At 42.4% G+C, this 16,366-nt stretch overlaps 1 protein-coding gene across 2 annotated transcripts in view; it reads left to right on the forward strand.

Annotated features, from left to right (window-relative positions):
• Positions 1-2,890: 2,890 nt before the first annotated feature.
• The window catches only part of TTC27 (tetratricopeptide repeat domain 27), a 191,176-nt gene continuing 177,700 nt past the window's right edge, over positions 2,891-16,366 (forward strand). Inside the window, exons 1-4 of one of the 2 annotated variants that reach the window (XM_053588033.1) lie at positions 2,891-3,200; positions 4,428-4,605; positions 8,324-8,453; positions 12,193-12,333. In XM_053588033.1, the coding sequence (XP_053444008.1) occupies positions 3,113-3,200; positions 4,428-4,605; positions 8,324-8,453; positions 12,193-12,333 (537 nt within the window). In that variant the 5' untranslated portion in view covers positions 2,891-3,112. The remainder of the gene's footprint in view (positions 3,201-4,427; positions 4,606-8,323; positions 8,454-12,192; positions 12,334-16,366) is intronic. The other variant, XM_053588034.1, reaches the window with a different exon arrangement.

Here is a 16,366-nt window from a genome sequence, read left to right on the forward strand (position 1 = left end):
AGCCATATACACCAGAGCTGGCAGGTTCAAATCCATCCCGGGCCTGCCAAACAACAATGATGGCTACAACGGAAAAATAGCCAGGCGTTGTGGCGGATGCCTGTAATCTCAGTTACTTGGGAGGCAGACGCAGGAGAATCGCTTGAGCCTAGCAGTTGGAGGTTGCTGTGAGCTATAATGTCACGGCACTCTACCCGGGGTGACAGCTTGAGGCTCTGTCTCAAAAAAAAAAAAAAAGGCAATAGGAAAAGTTAAGGCAAATTCTTATCTACATGGAAAAACTGAAAGACTCAGGAACTGGGAGTACTAGCTGCCTCTGGAAGAAAGAGTAGGTGGTGGGGCTGAACTAAGGAGGACTCCTGTCAGTCAGGTGGAACCCTTCCCCCACTTTCCCCCCTCAACTCCCCTTGTGGTGGTCTGGAATGTGTTCAATACATACACTGGGTCTTTTTTTTTTTTTTTTTTTTTCATACACTGGGTCTTGAACACTGAGATTCCTGGCTTTCTAGAGCCACTTGGCTCTGGAAGAGAGCACTTTCTAGGCAAGATAAATCTTATTATTTTTTTTTTTTGTTAGAGACAGAGTCTCATTTTGTTGCCCTAGGTAGAGGGCTGTGGTGTCACAGCTCACAGCAACCTCCAGCTCCTGGGCTTAGGCAATTCTGACAAGAGAAATCCTACCAGCCCACGAGAAAAGACTTACAGACAGTAAAATCCTGGTTCCCAACAGACTGCCTACCCAAGGCATCTATACCACATCAAGTAGCCATCTCATGGCCTGCCCACAGGTCCCACTCACTACTTATTTTAAAATTGAGACCATATTTCCCCTTCTCCCCCCACAGGCAATTTTATTATTAGCGTTCACTTTGCTTGAAGAAAGATTAGTAGATTTAGTCACCACCATTGTCCAGTATACCACATTTGTAACAAACCAACATTGAATTAAAGTGTAACTTCCAAGTTCACTGTGGGGTTCAGTGGGACACTCACTACCTGCCAGTGAGAAACTTTGGTGTAGTGGCCAGTGCCTGTCTACAGATGTTCACCTTTAACAGTTATCAAATGGTTTAGACAGTGTGGCTTTTGTGCTTAAAGAAAGGAAAGGACACACTTTTCAATATGATTCCTTATGCAAACAGTTTTTCATTACTTCTCAATAAGAAGATATTTCAGGGCATCAGCCATTCTTTGCTCATTGCCAGGTCTGGCTTCCTTTGGCATTTGCAGGCAGTGGCTGACCTAAGCTGAGATGAGCTCCTCTTCTCTCCACAATCTGGAGTGGCTCCAGATAGTGAGGAAGAAAGTGAATTAAGAATAATTTAGGGCGGCGCCTGTGGCTCAAGGAGTAGGTCGCCGGTCCCATATGCCGGAGGTGGCGGGTTCAAACCCAGCCCCGGCCAAAACACACACACACACAAAAAAAATAAATAAAAAAAAAAAAAAAAAAAAAAAAAGAATAGGGCGGCGCCTGTGGCTCAGTGAGTAGGGCGCCGGCCCCATATGCCGAGGGTGGCGGGTTCAAACCCAGCCCCGGCCAAACTGCAACAAAAAAATAGCCGGGCGTTGTGGCGGGCGCCTGTAGTCTCAGCTGCTCGGGAGGCTGAGGCAAGAGAATCACGTAAGCCCAAGAGTTAGAGGTTGCTGTGAGCCGTGTGACGCCACGGCACTCTACCAGAGGGCGGTACAGTGAGACTCTGTCTCTACAAAAAAAAAAAAAAAAAAAAAGAATAATTTAGTCCGGTCTTGGTGGCTCACGCCTGTAATCCTAGGACTTTGGGATGTTGGGCTCAGGAGCTGGAGACCAGCCTGAACAAAGCGAGATTCTGTCTCTACAAAAAATAGAAGAATTAGTCAGGTGTGGTGGTGAGCACCTGTAGTCCCAGTCACTGGGGAGGCTGAGGCAGGAGGATAGCCTGAGCCTGAACCTGAGTTTGAGGTTGCTGTGAGCTAAGATGACACCACTGCACTCTACCCAGGGCAACAGAGACAGACTCTGTCTCAAAAAAAGAAAAAAAATTATTTAGATTTAGCTTCTTCCTTGGAGCTGAGTATTGGGCAAAGTGTTTTCAGAGAGCTCTTGCAAGTCTGAGAATCCTGCATGGTCAGGATTGGTCTTTCCCTTGGATCTTGCATGGTAAATCCCAGTGCCCATGGGATGAAGCCCCGCTTAGTCCTAACTCTTAGAACCTTGGTCTTCTCCTAAGTATGCTGGTACCAACGTTAAAGGACATGCAAATAAGGCACCAGCTGTGTGCTGGGCAGCAAGCATGAGGGTTGTCTGCTATGTCCCTTTGACGTTTCCTCCTTTCCACTCTAGGGCCTGCTCTTCTGCGGCGTTCTGAAACTGCCCACAAAACTTTCCTGCACCAGCGGGCCAGGCCAGATTTCCCACCAGGTTATAATTCATGTAGTGGCAGCGTCAAAACCAAATAGTTTCCTTACACGTTCATTCCAAGAACAAAGACCTGGATTTCTAAGCTGGGTTCACCGACTCCATCTCTGGGGGTCTCTAATTCCCTGAAATGGTGCCCCAGTGCTGGGATAGGGCCCATGTATACTTTGCTTGAAGGTCTGAGGCTTTCGTTACTCAGTCAAGAGGGTTCTGACCAACAAACGGTTTAAGAGTTACAGCTTTAGCCCGTCCGATCAGACTTCTGTGGGTTAAGACCTCTGTTTTGTCTTGCATTTGAACCCCCGTCCTCGGTGCACGCAACACACATACTTTACAAATTCTCCACTATTTCCACAGCTCACGAAAGCACCTCCCTCAGGGCGGGGCTGAGCTCGACCGCGCCCTTAACTCTGTCCATTTCCCAGCCCCGGGGCGGGGCATATGGCCCAGGCATGCTCAGTACATGCTCAGTACTAGCGATCCGGTTTGTCTTTCAGGCGGAAGCCGGACCAGAAAGCCTGTGTTTTTCCCAGGGTGCCCCGCGCTGCTGTCATGGCCGCCCCCATGCGCATGGTTTTCTAAGGCTGTGGTTGTATTTACCTTAACTGCTGCCACTAGACGGTGGGGTCTTTGGATACTGTACTTTTTCACTTGCTTTTGTTGACTTCTGTGTACCTCTCCTAGGAGCCCGTTTTGGCTGCAGCGCTGTCCAGGGTGATGTGGACCCCGGAGCTAGCACTTCTGAGGGGCTTCCCCACCGAGACTGAGCGGCAGCAATGGAAGCAGGAGGGGGTTGCTGGTTCAGGTGAGAGGCGCACCTGCCAGGGACTTAGGCCACTGGGAGCTGAGAGGAAAAGAGGTAGTGGCGGGTGGATTCTCATCCTTCCTTTTCTTTTTCCCAAATAAAATCCAGATGATTTGTTAAGTCTTTGGTTTTTGGAGTCCTTGACAGGGTGGGCGTGGTTCTCAGTCTGCCCAGAACTTTAGGTGTCTTAACCCAAAACTCCTCACTGCCCAGATTCAGTCGGAGAGACAATGGCAATGTCAGTTACTTTTCTAAACTTTTAGCATATATAGTCAGTTTTTCAATCCTTTAATATAGACACGTAAAGTAGATTCGACTGTGGTTGTATTATTTTAATTCTACTTTGCAGATGAAGACTCCAGTACAGATTGGTTAATTTATTTAAGTTCACATAGCTAGTAAGCAGAAAAGCTGAAAAGAGTTAGGAAAGGTATAATTCTTGTGAGCAGTGTGCTTTTGCTGAAGGGATAAACAGTTAAATGTCATTTACCAGTGGGATATAGGCATGACTGGTTGTGGGCTTTAGGCTGGACCTAGAAGAGTAATAACAGACAGTATATAAGAGCTGTGAGTGTGTGTGTGTGTGTACAGTAAGTTCTTCAGGGAGGAAGTTTGAAGTCTGGTGAGACGTGCTGGTCCGAAAAGTTTCATGAAGACATCAGATTGTAGCTGATATTTGATTAAAGGGTAAGACTGATATGTTGGAAAAGGGGTCATCAGGAGAAATTAAAAGTGTAAAGGTGCTGATGGAGGAATGTGCACGTGACATTTAGGGGACTAGTGAGTGAACAACATTCTTAGATTGACTTTTCATGAAGGAGAATAGTGAAGATAAGAAGAGTAAGATTGTGAAAAGTCTCGGAATCTTGACTAAGGAAACTTTTCTGTTGTCAGTGAGCCGTGTGCTTTTGCTGAAGGGATAAACAGTTAAATCTTTGAATTTCTTCGCAAAAGGGTAATATTACCTACTAATGAAGAATATTATTTCAAGGTCTGACTTCCACCTTGCTGTTCACTATCAGATGGATGAACCTCTGATTTCTGGGGAGATGATGTTTGTAGAATGATGGACATTTGCTCAGTGCCTTGTCATTAATGTACAACATGCATACTAAGTACATATACTTTAAGGTACACTAAAATGGTAGATTTGCGTGATACTGTTATCTTATACAGCATGGAAAAATACTTTTCTTTTGGATTACTGCAGTAATTTTTATATTGCAGAGAGTGGATCTTTCCTGCAGCTGCTGCTAGAAGGAAACTATAAAGCCATATTCTTAAATTCTGTGACTCAAAATATTTTTAATTCAACAATGACGGCTGAAGAAAAGATTGACAGCTATCTGGAGAAGCAGATAGTAACATTCCTGGATTACTCAGAAGATTTAGATAAAAAAGAAAGGTAGAATTTTATTTGAAATTTTCCTATGGAAAGAGACTCTGGATGCATTTAATAGCACTGTGATAGTGTAGGGCACTGATTTTAGCAGTTGTTGAGAAATATGGCTTTATGTTTACTCAGGACTCATCATGTACTAATAATCTATGTAAAAACTCTCTTCCAGAGAGCCATCCAGAATGAAAATGTAAAGTGGTGGCTCAGCGCCTGTGGCTCAAGCAGCTAAGACACGTGAGCTGGTGGGTTCGAATCCAGCCCAGGCCCACCAAACAACAATGATGGCTGCAACCAAAAAGTAGCCGGGCGTTGTGGCAGGCGCCTGTAGTCCCAGCTACTTGGGAGGCGGAGGCAGGAGAATCTCTTGAGCCCAGGAGTTGGAGGTTGCTGTGAGCTGTGATGCCATGGCACTCTACCCAGGGCGACAGCTTGAGGTTCTGTCTCAAAATAAAAAAAAATATAAAGTGGTGAAGGATAAGAGTTTCATATATTAGACCAACACATACTTGAGTGTTAACTGCTAACTCACTGAGCTTCCAAATACTATTCTGATAGATAGCCCCAGGCAGGATTTCAGATCTTTCTTGAAAACAGTTACTTCAGTCTTCTTATTTCTGAATTTCTGAGTGATCACTTATAATTACTTTTATTACGTTTCATGTTGTTATCTTTCTAGAGCTCAGGGAACTTAATATTTTTATTATGGAGCTCTTCTTCCATTCAAGTTTATGTAATTTTATAGGGTTAAGAGTAGTACGTGTTTACACGACAGTGAAACCCTGCCTTTCAGTGACTTATATTTCATTGTCACGGGTTTGATACCTCTGTCTTTTTTTTTTTTTTTTTTTGAGACAGAGTCTCAAGCTGTCGTCCTGGGTAGAGTGCCGTAGCATTACAGCTCATAGTAACCTCAAACTCTTGGGCTTATGTGATTCTTTTGTCTCAGCCTCCCAAGTAGCTGTGACTACAGGCGCCTGCCACGATGCCTGGCTACTTTTTGGTTGCAGTTGTCATTGTTGTTTGGCAGGCCTGAGCTGGGTTTGAACCCGCCAGCTCTGGGGTATGTGATTGGTGCCCTAGCCGTTGAGCTACAGGTGCCAAGCCAATACCTCTGTCATTACTATCTGTGACAACCATGTCAAGTTTTTTTTTTTTTTTTTTTTTTTTGTAGAGACAGAGTCTCACTTTATGGCCCTCGGTAGAGTGCCGTGGCGTCACACAGCTCACAGCAACCTCCAACTCCTGGCTTCAGCGATTCTCTTGCCTCAGCCTCCCGAGCAGCTGGGACTACAGGCGCCCGCCACAACGCCCGGCTATTTTTTTTTGTTGCAGTTTGGCCGGGGCTGGGTTCGAACCCGCCACCCTCGGCATATGGGGCCGGTGCCCTACTCACTGAGCCACAGGCGCCGCCCCAACCATGTCAAGTTTTAATTATCTTATAAATGCATGCAGTTTTTTAACCTTTATTTCTAGGGAATAGCTTTGGTTAGTCCCTCAAGAAAAGAACTATTGGGCTAGGTGTGGAGGTTGTGAAGATGAATAAGATATAACTCACATCCATAAGTAGATCAAAAAGAATGCTACTATAGACTTTTTATTTTGTTTTTTAAATTGGTATCATTCCTTTCATATTTCTGTTTTACTGGTAGCTGGGACTATAGGCATCCACCACAACGCCCAGCTGTTTTTTGGTTGCAGCCATCATTGTTGTTTGCTGGGCCTGGGCTGGATTTGAACCCGCCAAGTCAGGTGTATGTGGTTGGCACCTTAGCCACTTGAGCCACAGGTGCTGAGCTGGAAGATCCCACTTTTTAAAAATAAGAAAAATTAGGGTGGTGCCTGTGGCTCAAAGGAGTAGGGCACTGGCCCCATATGTTGGAGGTGGTGGGTTCAAACCCAGCCCTGACCAAAAACTGCAAAAAAAAATAATAATAATAATAAGAAAAATTAGCTTGATGTGGTGATGTGTACCTGTAGAATAGTTTCATTAAAGTTTTTTTTTCTTTTTTTGAGACAAAGTCTCACTATGTTGCCCAGGGTAGAGTGCTGTAGTGTCACAGCTCACAGCAACCTCAAACTCTTGGGCTTAAGCGATTCTCTTGCCTCAGCTTCCCAAGTAGCTCGGACTACAGGCACCCGCCACAACGCCCAGCTATTTTTGTTGCATTTGTCATTGTTGTTCAGCTGGCCCGGGCCAGGTTCGAACCCACACCCCTTGATGTATGTGGCTGGCACTGTAACCCCTGTGCTACGAGCACCGAGCCAGTTTTATTAAAGTTTTAAGATATTGCTGCACACCTGTTTTTCACGAATTTCATTACTTATGGTTGCAAATAGGTTTCTTTGTCACCTGTTTATTCTTTGCTGTGTTCTCAGTTTTATTGCATCTAGAGCTTTAAGTTTTTGGCTGCCATAGATAGCCAAGCCTTTAGGTGTGTATGCTTGCATTTTTATCTTTTTTTTTTTTATAAAGACAGGATCTTGCTATGTTATCTAGGCTGGTCTTGAACTCTTGGCCTCAGCTTCCCAAAGTCATGGGATTACAGGAGTGAGCCATTGTAGGAGGCCTTGTGTAAGGAAGGGCCTTGGGGCTATGAGAAGAAAAGGGTGGATGTTTATACTTTGTCTTCGGAATGACACTGCACTGTTCCCTGGCTTTGTTTGCCAGAGTTGAATCCCATCTGTTTAGGTCTGAACCTAGAGTTTGGCAAGCTATGGCTGGTAGGCCAAAGTGGCTAAGAATGGTTTTTACTTTTTTTTTTTTTTTTGAGACAAGGTCTTGTGTTGCCTGGGATTGAGTGCAGTTGTGTCATTATAGACACTGCAACCTCAAACTCCTGGGCTTAAGCAATCCTGTCTCCTCCTCCCAAGTGGATGGGTCTATAGGCATACCACCACACGTGGTTAATTTTTTTATTTTTGTATAGGGGGTCTCACTGGGATGCCCAGACTAGCCTTGAACTCCTAGGCTTAAAAGTGCCAGGATTAGCAAGACATGATTGCAAGAGGGACTTTACCTAACAATTGCAATCAGTGTAACCTGGCTTATTGTACCCTCAATGAATCCCCAACAATAAAAAAACAAAAAAAAAAAACTGCCAGGATTATAGATGTGGGCCACCACATCCAGCTGGTTTATACATTGTTAAACTGTTAGAAACAAACAAACATACACATGTGACATGGAAAGCCTAAAATACATCATATCTGTCCCTTTTGTAAAAGTTTGCCTACTCCTGTCTTAAACCAAAACAGCATTGAAAAATAGAGGTTTGACTCAATTTCTAGGTTTTTTTTTTCTTTTTTAGCAGATGGTGTTACAGGATCAGTAAAATGTTAGCACCACATTTTTTTTTTTTTTTTTTGCGGTTTTTGGCCAGGGCTGGGTTTGAACCAGCCACCTCTGGCATATGGGGCCAGTGCCCTACTCCTTTGAGCCACAGGTGCTGCCCTGGCACCAACTTTTTATTGTTAGTTTTCTTCTGTGTAAAGTCAATTTTCCATACCTCTGGTAGTGTCAGAGCTGTTAAATAGAATGTAAGAAAAGTTACACATGCCTGATAAGGCCTGACTCAGTGCTGTATAAGAGAAATTTCTGTGATGATGGAAATGTTCTATTTCTGCACTGTTCAACACAGCGTATCTTTTTCTTAATAAAAAATGTGCTTGAGATTATACAATGATAATGTTTCGTATTTATATCTTTAACCATTCTTATATGCAGACAGCAGCTGGTATTCCTGCTTGGTGTGGGCAGTCTGCAGCTTTTTGTTCAGACTAACTGGACAGGGCCTCTTGTGGATTTACACCCTCAGGACTTTTTGCCATCTGTTTTGCTCCAGCATTTCAGTGAGGTAGGTCTCTTGAAAATGTCGTATATAATTAATATTGTGGTATTTATTTGTTATGAACAGGTCTCAATTAGTTGGAGTTAGTAGTAGGTAGGAAAGAAACATGGCTTTATGGCTTGCACAAAACTACTAAAGATGCTTTTACGCTGATCAGATTTTCAGATATTTCTATACGTTCCATCGTCAGTCTCAGATTCCTCTTTATATGTTCTCCATTTTATGGAACTCTTTTAGCTGCTCTTTTGTTTTTTGGAGACAGAGTCTTACTATGTCACTCTTGGTAGAGGGTGGAGGCATCACAGCTCACAGCAACCTCAAACTCTTGGGCTTAAGCGATTCTCTTGCCTCAGCCTCCCAAGTAGCTAGGAATACAGGCACCTGCCACAACGCCCGGCTATTTTTTGGCTGTAGTTGTCATTGTTGTTTGGCAGGTCTGAGCTGGATTCGAACCCACCAGCTCTGGTGTATGTGGCTGGCACCTTAGCCACTTGAGCTACAGGCGCTGAGTTCTATTTTCTTTTTTTTTGTAAGAGATGATGTCTTGCTCTGGTCCAGGCTGGTCTTTAACTCATGAGCTTAGGCAATCCACCTGCCTTGGCCTCCCTGAGTGCTAGGATTACAGGTGTGAGCCACCGCGTCCAACCCTAACAAATACTTTCTTAAAGTACCTGGCACAACAGAGGGGCTTCCTGGTGAAAACAATTATTATTCATATGTGAAGATAATATGGGTCTGCATAAATAGGTCGTCAATAGAATTTGAGTTCTTCTGGAATTTTTTTTTTTCTTCTGGAATTTTTAAGCTCATATACATAGGACTTGATGAGTTGGAGATGAGCTACTAAAGACGTATAATTTAAATCAAAGTAAGAACTTTGATTTATCCAGCCACATTGTTTATCTTGAGCATAGGTATCTAACACTTAGCCTGGAAAAGAGCCCCTTAGCATCCAAAGCTTATGTCGCAATAAGGACCCTACCTGTTTACTCTATTACCTGGTTTCTCAAAATCAGAAGTAGCAAGTGAACATGGAATAGAATTTTCAGAGATTGCTGTTTATAATTTGATAGTGGGACAGAAAGAGAAATACAAAAGCAGGCATAATGTGTAAAACAGAATATTTAGCTCTGTACGTATTGCAATAAAATATTTGAAATTCATCATGCTGACTCTGAGTCATTAGTATTGAAAGGTTAAAAGATCTTTTGTATCTTATATCTAAAAAGAATTTATAATTTACACTTTATAAGGATTTTCATCCAGAAAGGGGAGGGACCCAAGGATTATGGCTTTAAAAGAGAAGAATGTCAGTTATCTAGCAGTTTTCTTTCTTTCTTTTTTTTTTTAAATTAAATCATACATTAATGCAATTGTGGTACCATTTGCTGGTTTTATATACAATTTGAAATATTTTCATCATACTGGTTAACATAGCCTTCCTGGCATTTCCTTAGTTATTGTGTTAAGAAATTTATATTCTACATTTAGTAAGTTTCACATGTACCCTTGTAAGATGCACCATAGGTGTAATCCCACCAATCACCCTCCTTCCACCCATCCTCCCCCAGCAGTTTTCTTATGTGAACCACTTAGCTTCTGTTTCTAATTGTGTAAGAAACAGTTTCTGGTTTCTATGGCCATATAGCATAGGTTTGAAATCCACGAAACAGTCATAGTCATTTATACACATATAAGAGGCACTGATGTGTGGTTTGACTGGTATGTGATTCACATGTATTATTGTCAATTTGCTGTTTCTAGATTTCAGGTATTCTATAGATGAGAAGACTAGAGCTCAGGGTGGTAAAAGAAATCTGTTAGAGGTCTTATAGATGTGGGATTAGAATCCACATTTTCTGATCACAAATCTAGTACTTTCTCTGCTTTATTAGGGTAGAAGCACCTCTAAATTCAGGTAACCATTCAAAGCAGTACAGAAATCAGTTTCATGAGAAGTCCAGGCCATAATAGATATATACTTCAACAAAGAGATTTGTGGAAACTAGATTTTGTCAAGGAAGACCGTGTAGATGCGAGTGGATCTTGAGCTCAACCCTGAAGCCTTTATTGGGAAGTAGCTAGGTGGAGAAGAGGAGGAATTGTGTTCCGGGTGCAGTTACATGAGCAGAGAAATAGAGAAGAGAGCAGCATGGTGTTTGTGGGAAGAGGATTCTTTAAACTTGGATAACCAGTGAAAGATAAGACTTGCTGGGGGTGGGGGGTCCGACCAGAAAATAGGAGACTTTAAGTCTTTGATTTTAACTTTTCTACTGGAAATACCTCAAACATTTGAAAGAGCATATAAACATGTACAGTTTTTTTTTTTTTTTTTTTTTTTGCCAGGGCTGGGTTTGAACTCGCCACCTCCGGCATATGGGACCGGCACCCTACTCCTTGAGCCACAGGTGCCGCCCAACATGTACAGTTTAAATAGTAAATCTCATTTGTATTAATACCATAGCTTGAGTATCAGAGGTGATGATAACCAGGCGGTGTGTCATATGGTATCTCTTTGTATAGTTTTTATTGTTCTGTTAAATTACTTGTTCTTTATACACATATTTAGGGGTTTCATTTAGAAGAATGATCTGTGTATAACAGGTAGACATGTTTCTTGACTCAAGTGATTGGGATAGGATTCTTTTTCATAAAGGCATGGCTTGTATCTTGTGCTTCACCAGTTTGGCTTCGACTTTAGGAAATAAGATTGTTACATCCATCTGAATTTAGAAGATGATTCAGTGAAGCTGCAAGTCCAGTTTGGCCACATTAGGCAGATTCTTCCGTTCTCAAGTCAGTATCTTCACTGTGCATTGAGTACCTCTGCTTGGGGTTCTCACAAGATTCCTTAGACTCATCATGTCCAAGACTGAACTCATGGTGAATGGAGTTCTTCTCCAAACTGGATCCTCTCCGAGTGTCTGTATGCAGGTTTATGTACACCACTATGCTGTAGTGCCAGTCAGAAGGCTTGGTGTCCTCTCGGCCCTGTCTTGAGGCCCTCCTAATGCTTCGTGTAGCCCTGGGCCTTGCTGAGGGACAGGAAGCAATAGGGAGATCTGTGGGGAAGCCACATGGGGTGGCAAGGGGAACACTGATTTGGGAGTCAGGAAAACTGAGCTTCACTTAACTTTTATGGATGTTTCCAAAACTAAGGCAAGTTGTAAGCCAATCTGTGAGCCTGTGATGATTCTTCAATGCTAGCATTTTCTTGAGGTCTCTGTTCCTCTAACATTTGAGCAAATGGGTGGCCATCTGTCAGGGCAGGCTGGATTTGTAGATCTCTAAGGGTATCTGTAATAATAATGTTATAATTCTGTCCAATGCCAAGGCGGTGTAATAGATTAATGTCTTTGCTTCAAAGGTGAATTAACTAGAAAATTGATGTATTGTTGGGCGGCGCCTGTGGCTCAGTGAGTAGGGCGCCAGCCCCATATGCCGAGGGTGGCGGGTTCAAACCCAGCCCCGGCCAAACTGCAACAACAAAAAAAAATAGCTGGGTGCTGTGGCGGGCGCCTGTAGTCCCAGCTACTCGGGAGGCTGAGGCAAGAGAATCGCTTAAGCCCAGGAGCTGGAGGTTGCTGTGAGCTGTGTGATGCCACGGCACTCTACCAAGGGGCCATAAAGTGAGACTCTGTCTCTACAAAAAAAACAAAAAAAAGAAAATTGATGTATTGTTACAAGACATATAAATGTTATTGTTTTTTTCAATTATATCATCTTAGTTTACAAACTTTTTCAGGTCAGGGGACTGGATGCAGTTGTTTTGAGCCTGCTCACTCTAGATGGTGAATCAGTCTACAGCCTGACCCTGAAGCCTATACTGTTGCTGTTGGCACGTATTATCCTAGTGAATGTAAGGCATAAACTGACGGCTGATCAGGTAAGGCAAGAGAAGGATCCGTGAGATTTATACCCAGGTGTGGCTTTTGTGCTTATTAACACCAGACTGTAAGTGTGATCCTGACAGTGTCTTGGTATATATATATTTTAAAGTCTTATTCTAGGTATTTAATTTTAGGATCTATTGAAAATAAGTAAAAAATTTTCTTCCCTGATAAGACCGATCTAATACAAAATGAAATTACATTGATTCTCTTTAATAGGATTTTTGTACGTGTGTGTATATGTATAAACATTCATCCTCAGAGTCTTAAATGTAGATTTAAAAGCATCCCTCATAGTTTTTATGAATTTCATGTAAGGATAATGAGCAATGACCAAAATGCAATGGACCCACGATCATACTAATGTACACAGCTATGGTTTAATAAAAAAAAAAAAAAGAAAAAAAATGCAATGGCTTCTGTCCTACCTTGTTTTGTTGTTTTGGGCGGTTGGATTTAATAGAGCATTTTTTGAATATCTGTTAAATGATTTATGTAAACTAGTGAGGAGAAATACTTATACTCACAGAAAGCTGATATGCAACAGGAGGTGACCATAGCCACAAGAAAGGAAAGATAGAGTAGGTATTTAATGCACCATTAATTGTGTACATGGTTTTGTTAGAAGTGATTTGATTTTTTTGTATAATTAACAAGGTACATGCAACTGATTCTTGTTAGAAAAAATGTTTACTGACAAATATTGAGTTTCCACTATAAAAGTCATCGTAGAGGTATTGTATAAATATGAAAGAGATCATCGCAATCTTTGCCTTTGCAAAAAAGAAAAAAAAGATAAAAAGAGTCTTTGTTCAGTGGAGGTTGTGAGCACTGCAGTGTGTGGTCTCTCTTGTAACTATTTGGCTCTGCTGCACGGCAGTGTGAAAACTCCGTAGGCTGAATTTGGATCCACAGACTGTACCTTGCTGACTCCTGCATTGATTATTGCAACTTGGTTTGATATAGCGCCTGTAGTATCAGAAATAGTAAATCTAAATTTTATGTGAAATCTTCCAGTTTTTAAGTGTTAGCTGAAGATTTTTAAGAAGCTCAATATTTCTTTCTTTTTCCCATTTATTTTTTATTTGTATATATTCGTGGAGTACAAATGCATTTTGTTATTGACGTATTGCACTGTGAAGTCAGGGCTTTCAGTGCATGCCTCATATCTTCACAGATCTGGAGATGTTCTATGTAGACTTGGTTGGTACTGTGCAAGGGGTTCCTCTGAATTTGTTTTAAAGGAGAGGGAGAAGGGAAGTGATGCCTCTATTGCTAGCTCTCAAGAGAGCCAGAGGAGGCTCTGCGCTTGTAGCTCAAGTGGCTAAGGTGCCACATACACCAGAGCTGGCGGGTTCGAATCCAGCCCGGGCCTGCCAAACAACGAGAACTACAACCAAAACATAGCCAGGCGTTGTGGTGGGCGCCTGTAGTCCCAGCTACTTGGGAGGCTGAGGCAAGAGAATTGCTTAAGCCCAAGAGTTTGAGGTTGCTGTGAGCTGTGATGCCACAGTACTCTACCCAGGGTGACAGCTTGAGGCTCTGTGTCAGAAAAAAAAAAAAGAGAGCCAGAGGATTAGGAGTCAGTTTGGATAGAGGGTTGCTTTTTTTTCTTCCTGTTGGATAGGTAATGTGCTGATGTCATAGTAGCTTGAGTAAAAAAATTTTCCATAAGTTTTGAGCTCAGTGGTCTTTTTTTTTTTTTTTTTCTTTTTGTGGTTTTTGGCTGGGGCTGGGTTTGAACCCACCACCTCCGGCATATGGGGCCAGCGTCCTACTCCTTTGACCCACAGGTGCCGCCTGAGCTCAGTTGTCTTATAATTTGACTAGTCCTTTGCTGCAAAGAAAGTATTACCAAGGCGTGAAGATGCCAAATGGCATAATTTTCTTTCTAGTGAGAATATGGTCATTAATAAGTAAGTGAAACAATTGTAGGTTGGTTGAAAACCTTCATCATCAAGTATGTTAAGCATCATTTAAAAATTAATATAAGTGCTATTGACAACTTAGGAGAAGCAGTGAATATGTTGTCTGCTGGTTGTGGAGGTCACGATATCATGCTTTTTTTTTTTTTTTTTCTGAGACAGAGTCTTGTTTTGTTGCCCCAGCTAGAGTGGCTAGACTGCAGTGGCCTCATCATAGCTTACTGCAACCTCAAACTCTTGGGGCTCAAGCAATCCTCCAGCCTTAGCCTCCCAAGAAGCTGAGACTGTGGCTAATTTTTCTATTTCTTGTACAGATGGGATCTTGTTCTTGCTCAGGCTGGTCTTGAATTCATGACATCAAAGGATTTTCCTGCCTTGGCCTCCTAGAGTTCTGGGATTACATGCATGTACCACTGTGCCCAGCCTGGATGTCATTCTTTATGGGGTGGGAGAGGCAGATTACCTTAAGTTCTTGACACCAGAAAACAACTTTTGACTTCTTTTTTTTTTTTGAGACAGAGTCTCACTATAGAGTGCCCTAGTGTCATAGCTCACAGCATCCTCAAACTCTTGGGCTTAGGCGATTCTCTTTCCTCAGCCTCCCAAGTAGCTGGGACTACAGGTGCCCACCACAATGCCCCACTATTTTTTGGTTGCAGTTGGTCATTGTTATTTAGCATGCCTGGGCCGGGCTTGAACCCACCATCCTTGGTGTAGGTGGCCAGTGTCCTAACCACTGAGCTATGGGCGCCGAGCCAACTTTTGACTTCTGCTTAAAGACCTGTTTTGTAGTGGTTTACTATGCAACCATCAGTCTATAATATAATCTTGCCTTTCAATTGAAACATATTCTTTAGCTGGGTGTTGTGGCAGGTGCCTGTAGTCCCAGCGCTCGGGAGGCTGAGGCAGGAGAATCACGTAAGCCCAGGAGCTGGAGGTTGCTGTGAGCCGTGTGACGCCACGGCACTCTACTGAGGGCAGTAAAGTGAGACTCTGTCTCTACAAAAAAAAAAAAAAAAAGAAAAGAAACATATTCTTTCTATTATAGTTTTTTTCCTTTGGGTCTTTAGTATATCATTCTGTTAATGATATTATTAAAAATGATATTATTAAAATTAAAAAATAGCTTCTTCTTTGGCTGGTGTGGTGATTAATTCCTGTAATCCCAGCACTCTGGGGAGGCTGAGGCAGGAGGATCTCCTGAGGCCAGGAGTTGGAGACCAGCCTGGGTCCTATCTCTGTAAAAAAATTAAAAAAATTAACTGGGTCTGGTGCCTGTGGCTCAAGGAGTAGGGCACTGGCCCCATATACCGGAGGTGGCAGGTTCAAACCCAGCCCCGGTCAAAACCTGAAAAAAAAAAAAAAAAGTCGAGCATGGTGGCACACACCTGTAGTCCTAGGTGAGATGAGAGAGTTTCTTGAGGTTATAGTGAGATATGATCATGCCTTTGTACTCTAGTCTGGGTGACAGAGGGAGACTCTCTAAAAGCAAAAACAAAAAGGCTTCTCTGATAAATGAAGATAAAGAAGCATCACATACTTATCCAAATTAATTTTTAAGTAGCCTGACACCTGAGAAATGTGCCGAGCTGTTTATTGTAACATTATTTTTGTGCAACTATAAAAGAAGGTGATTTTTCCTTACCCCCTAATCTGTAAAATATACAGACGAGAATTAGTAATACATACTAATATTTAAAGTCTTGGTTTTGAAAGCTGACCAGAATTTGTCTGGTTCAGCCATTTAATAGCTATGTGGCCTTATGCTAGTTAATGTCTCTGAATATCAGTTTTCATATTTATAAAACAAGACAAGTATGAGTGTAGTTCCTGTCTAGGGTGACTTTTCTTTTTTTTTTTTTTTTTGTGGTTTTTGGCTGGGGCTAGGTTTGAACCCGCCACCTCCGGCATATGGGACCGGCGCCTTACTCCTTGAGCCACAGGCACCACCCTAGGGTGACTTTTCAATCAGACCATTCTGTAGTAAGTGCTGTAATCAGGAGATCAGATCTAGAAACTGTATAAAGCATGGCTTTAAGTTGGCTTTTTTATTACTCCCTCAAATTTTCTGTTAAGCAATTCCTGGCAAATAGCAAAGGCCTGC

This window comes from Nycticebus coucang, chromosome 4 (genome assembly GCF_027406575.1).
Source record: "Nycticebus coucang isolate mNycCou1 chromosome 4, mNycCou1.pri, whole genome shotgun sequence".
In the NCBI taxonomy this organism is placed as follows: Eukaryota; Metazoa; Chordata; class Mammalia; order Primates; family Lorisidae; genus Nycticebus; species Nycticebus coucang.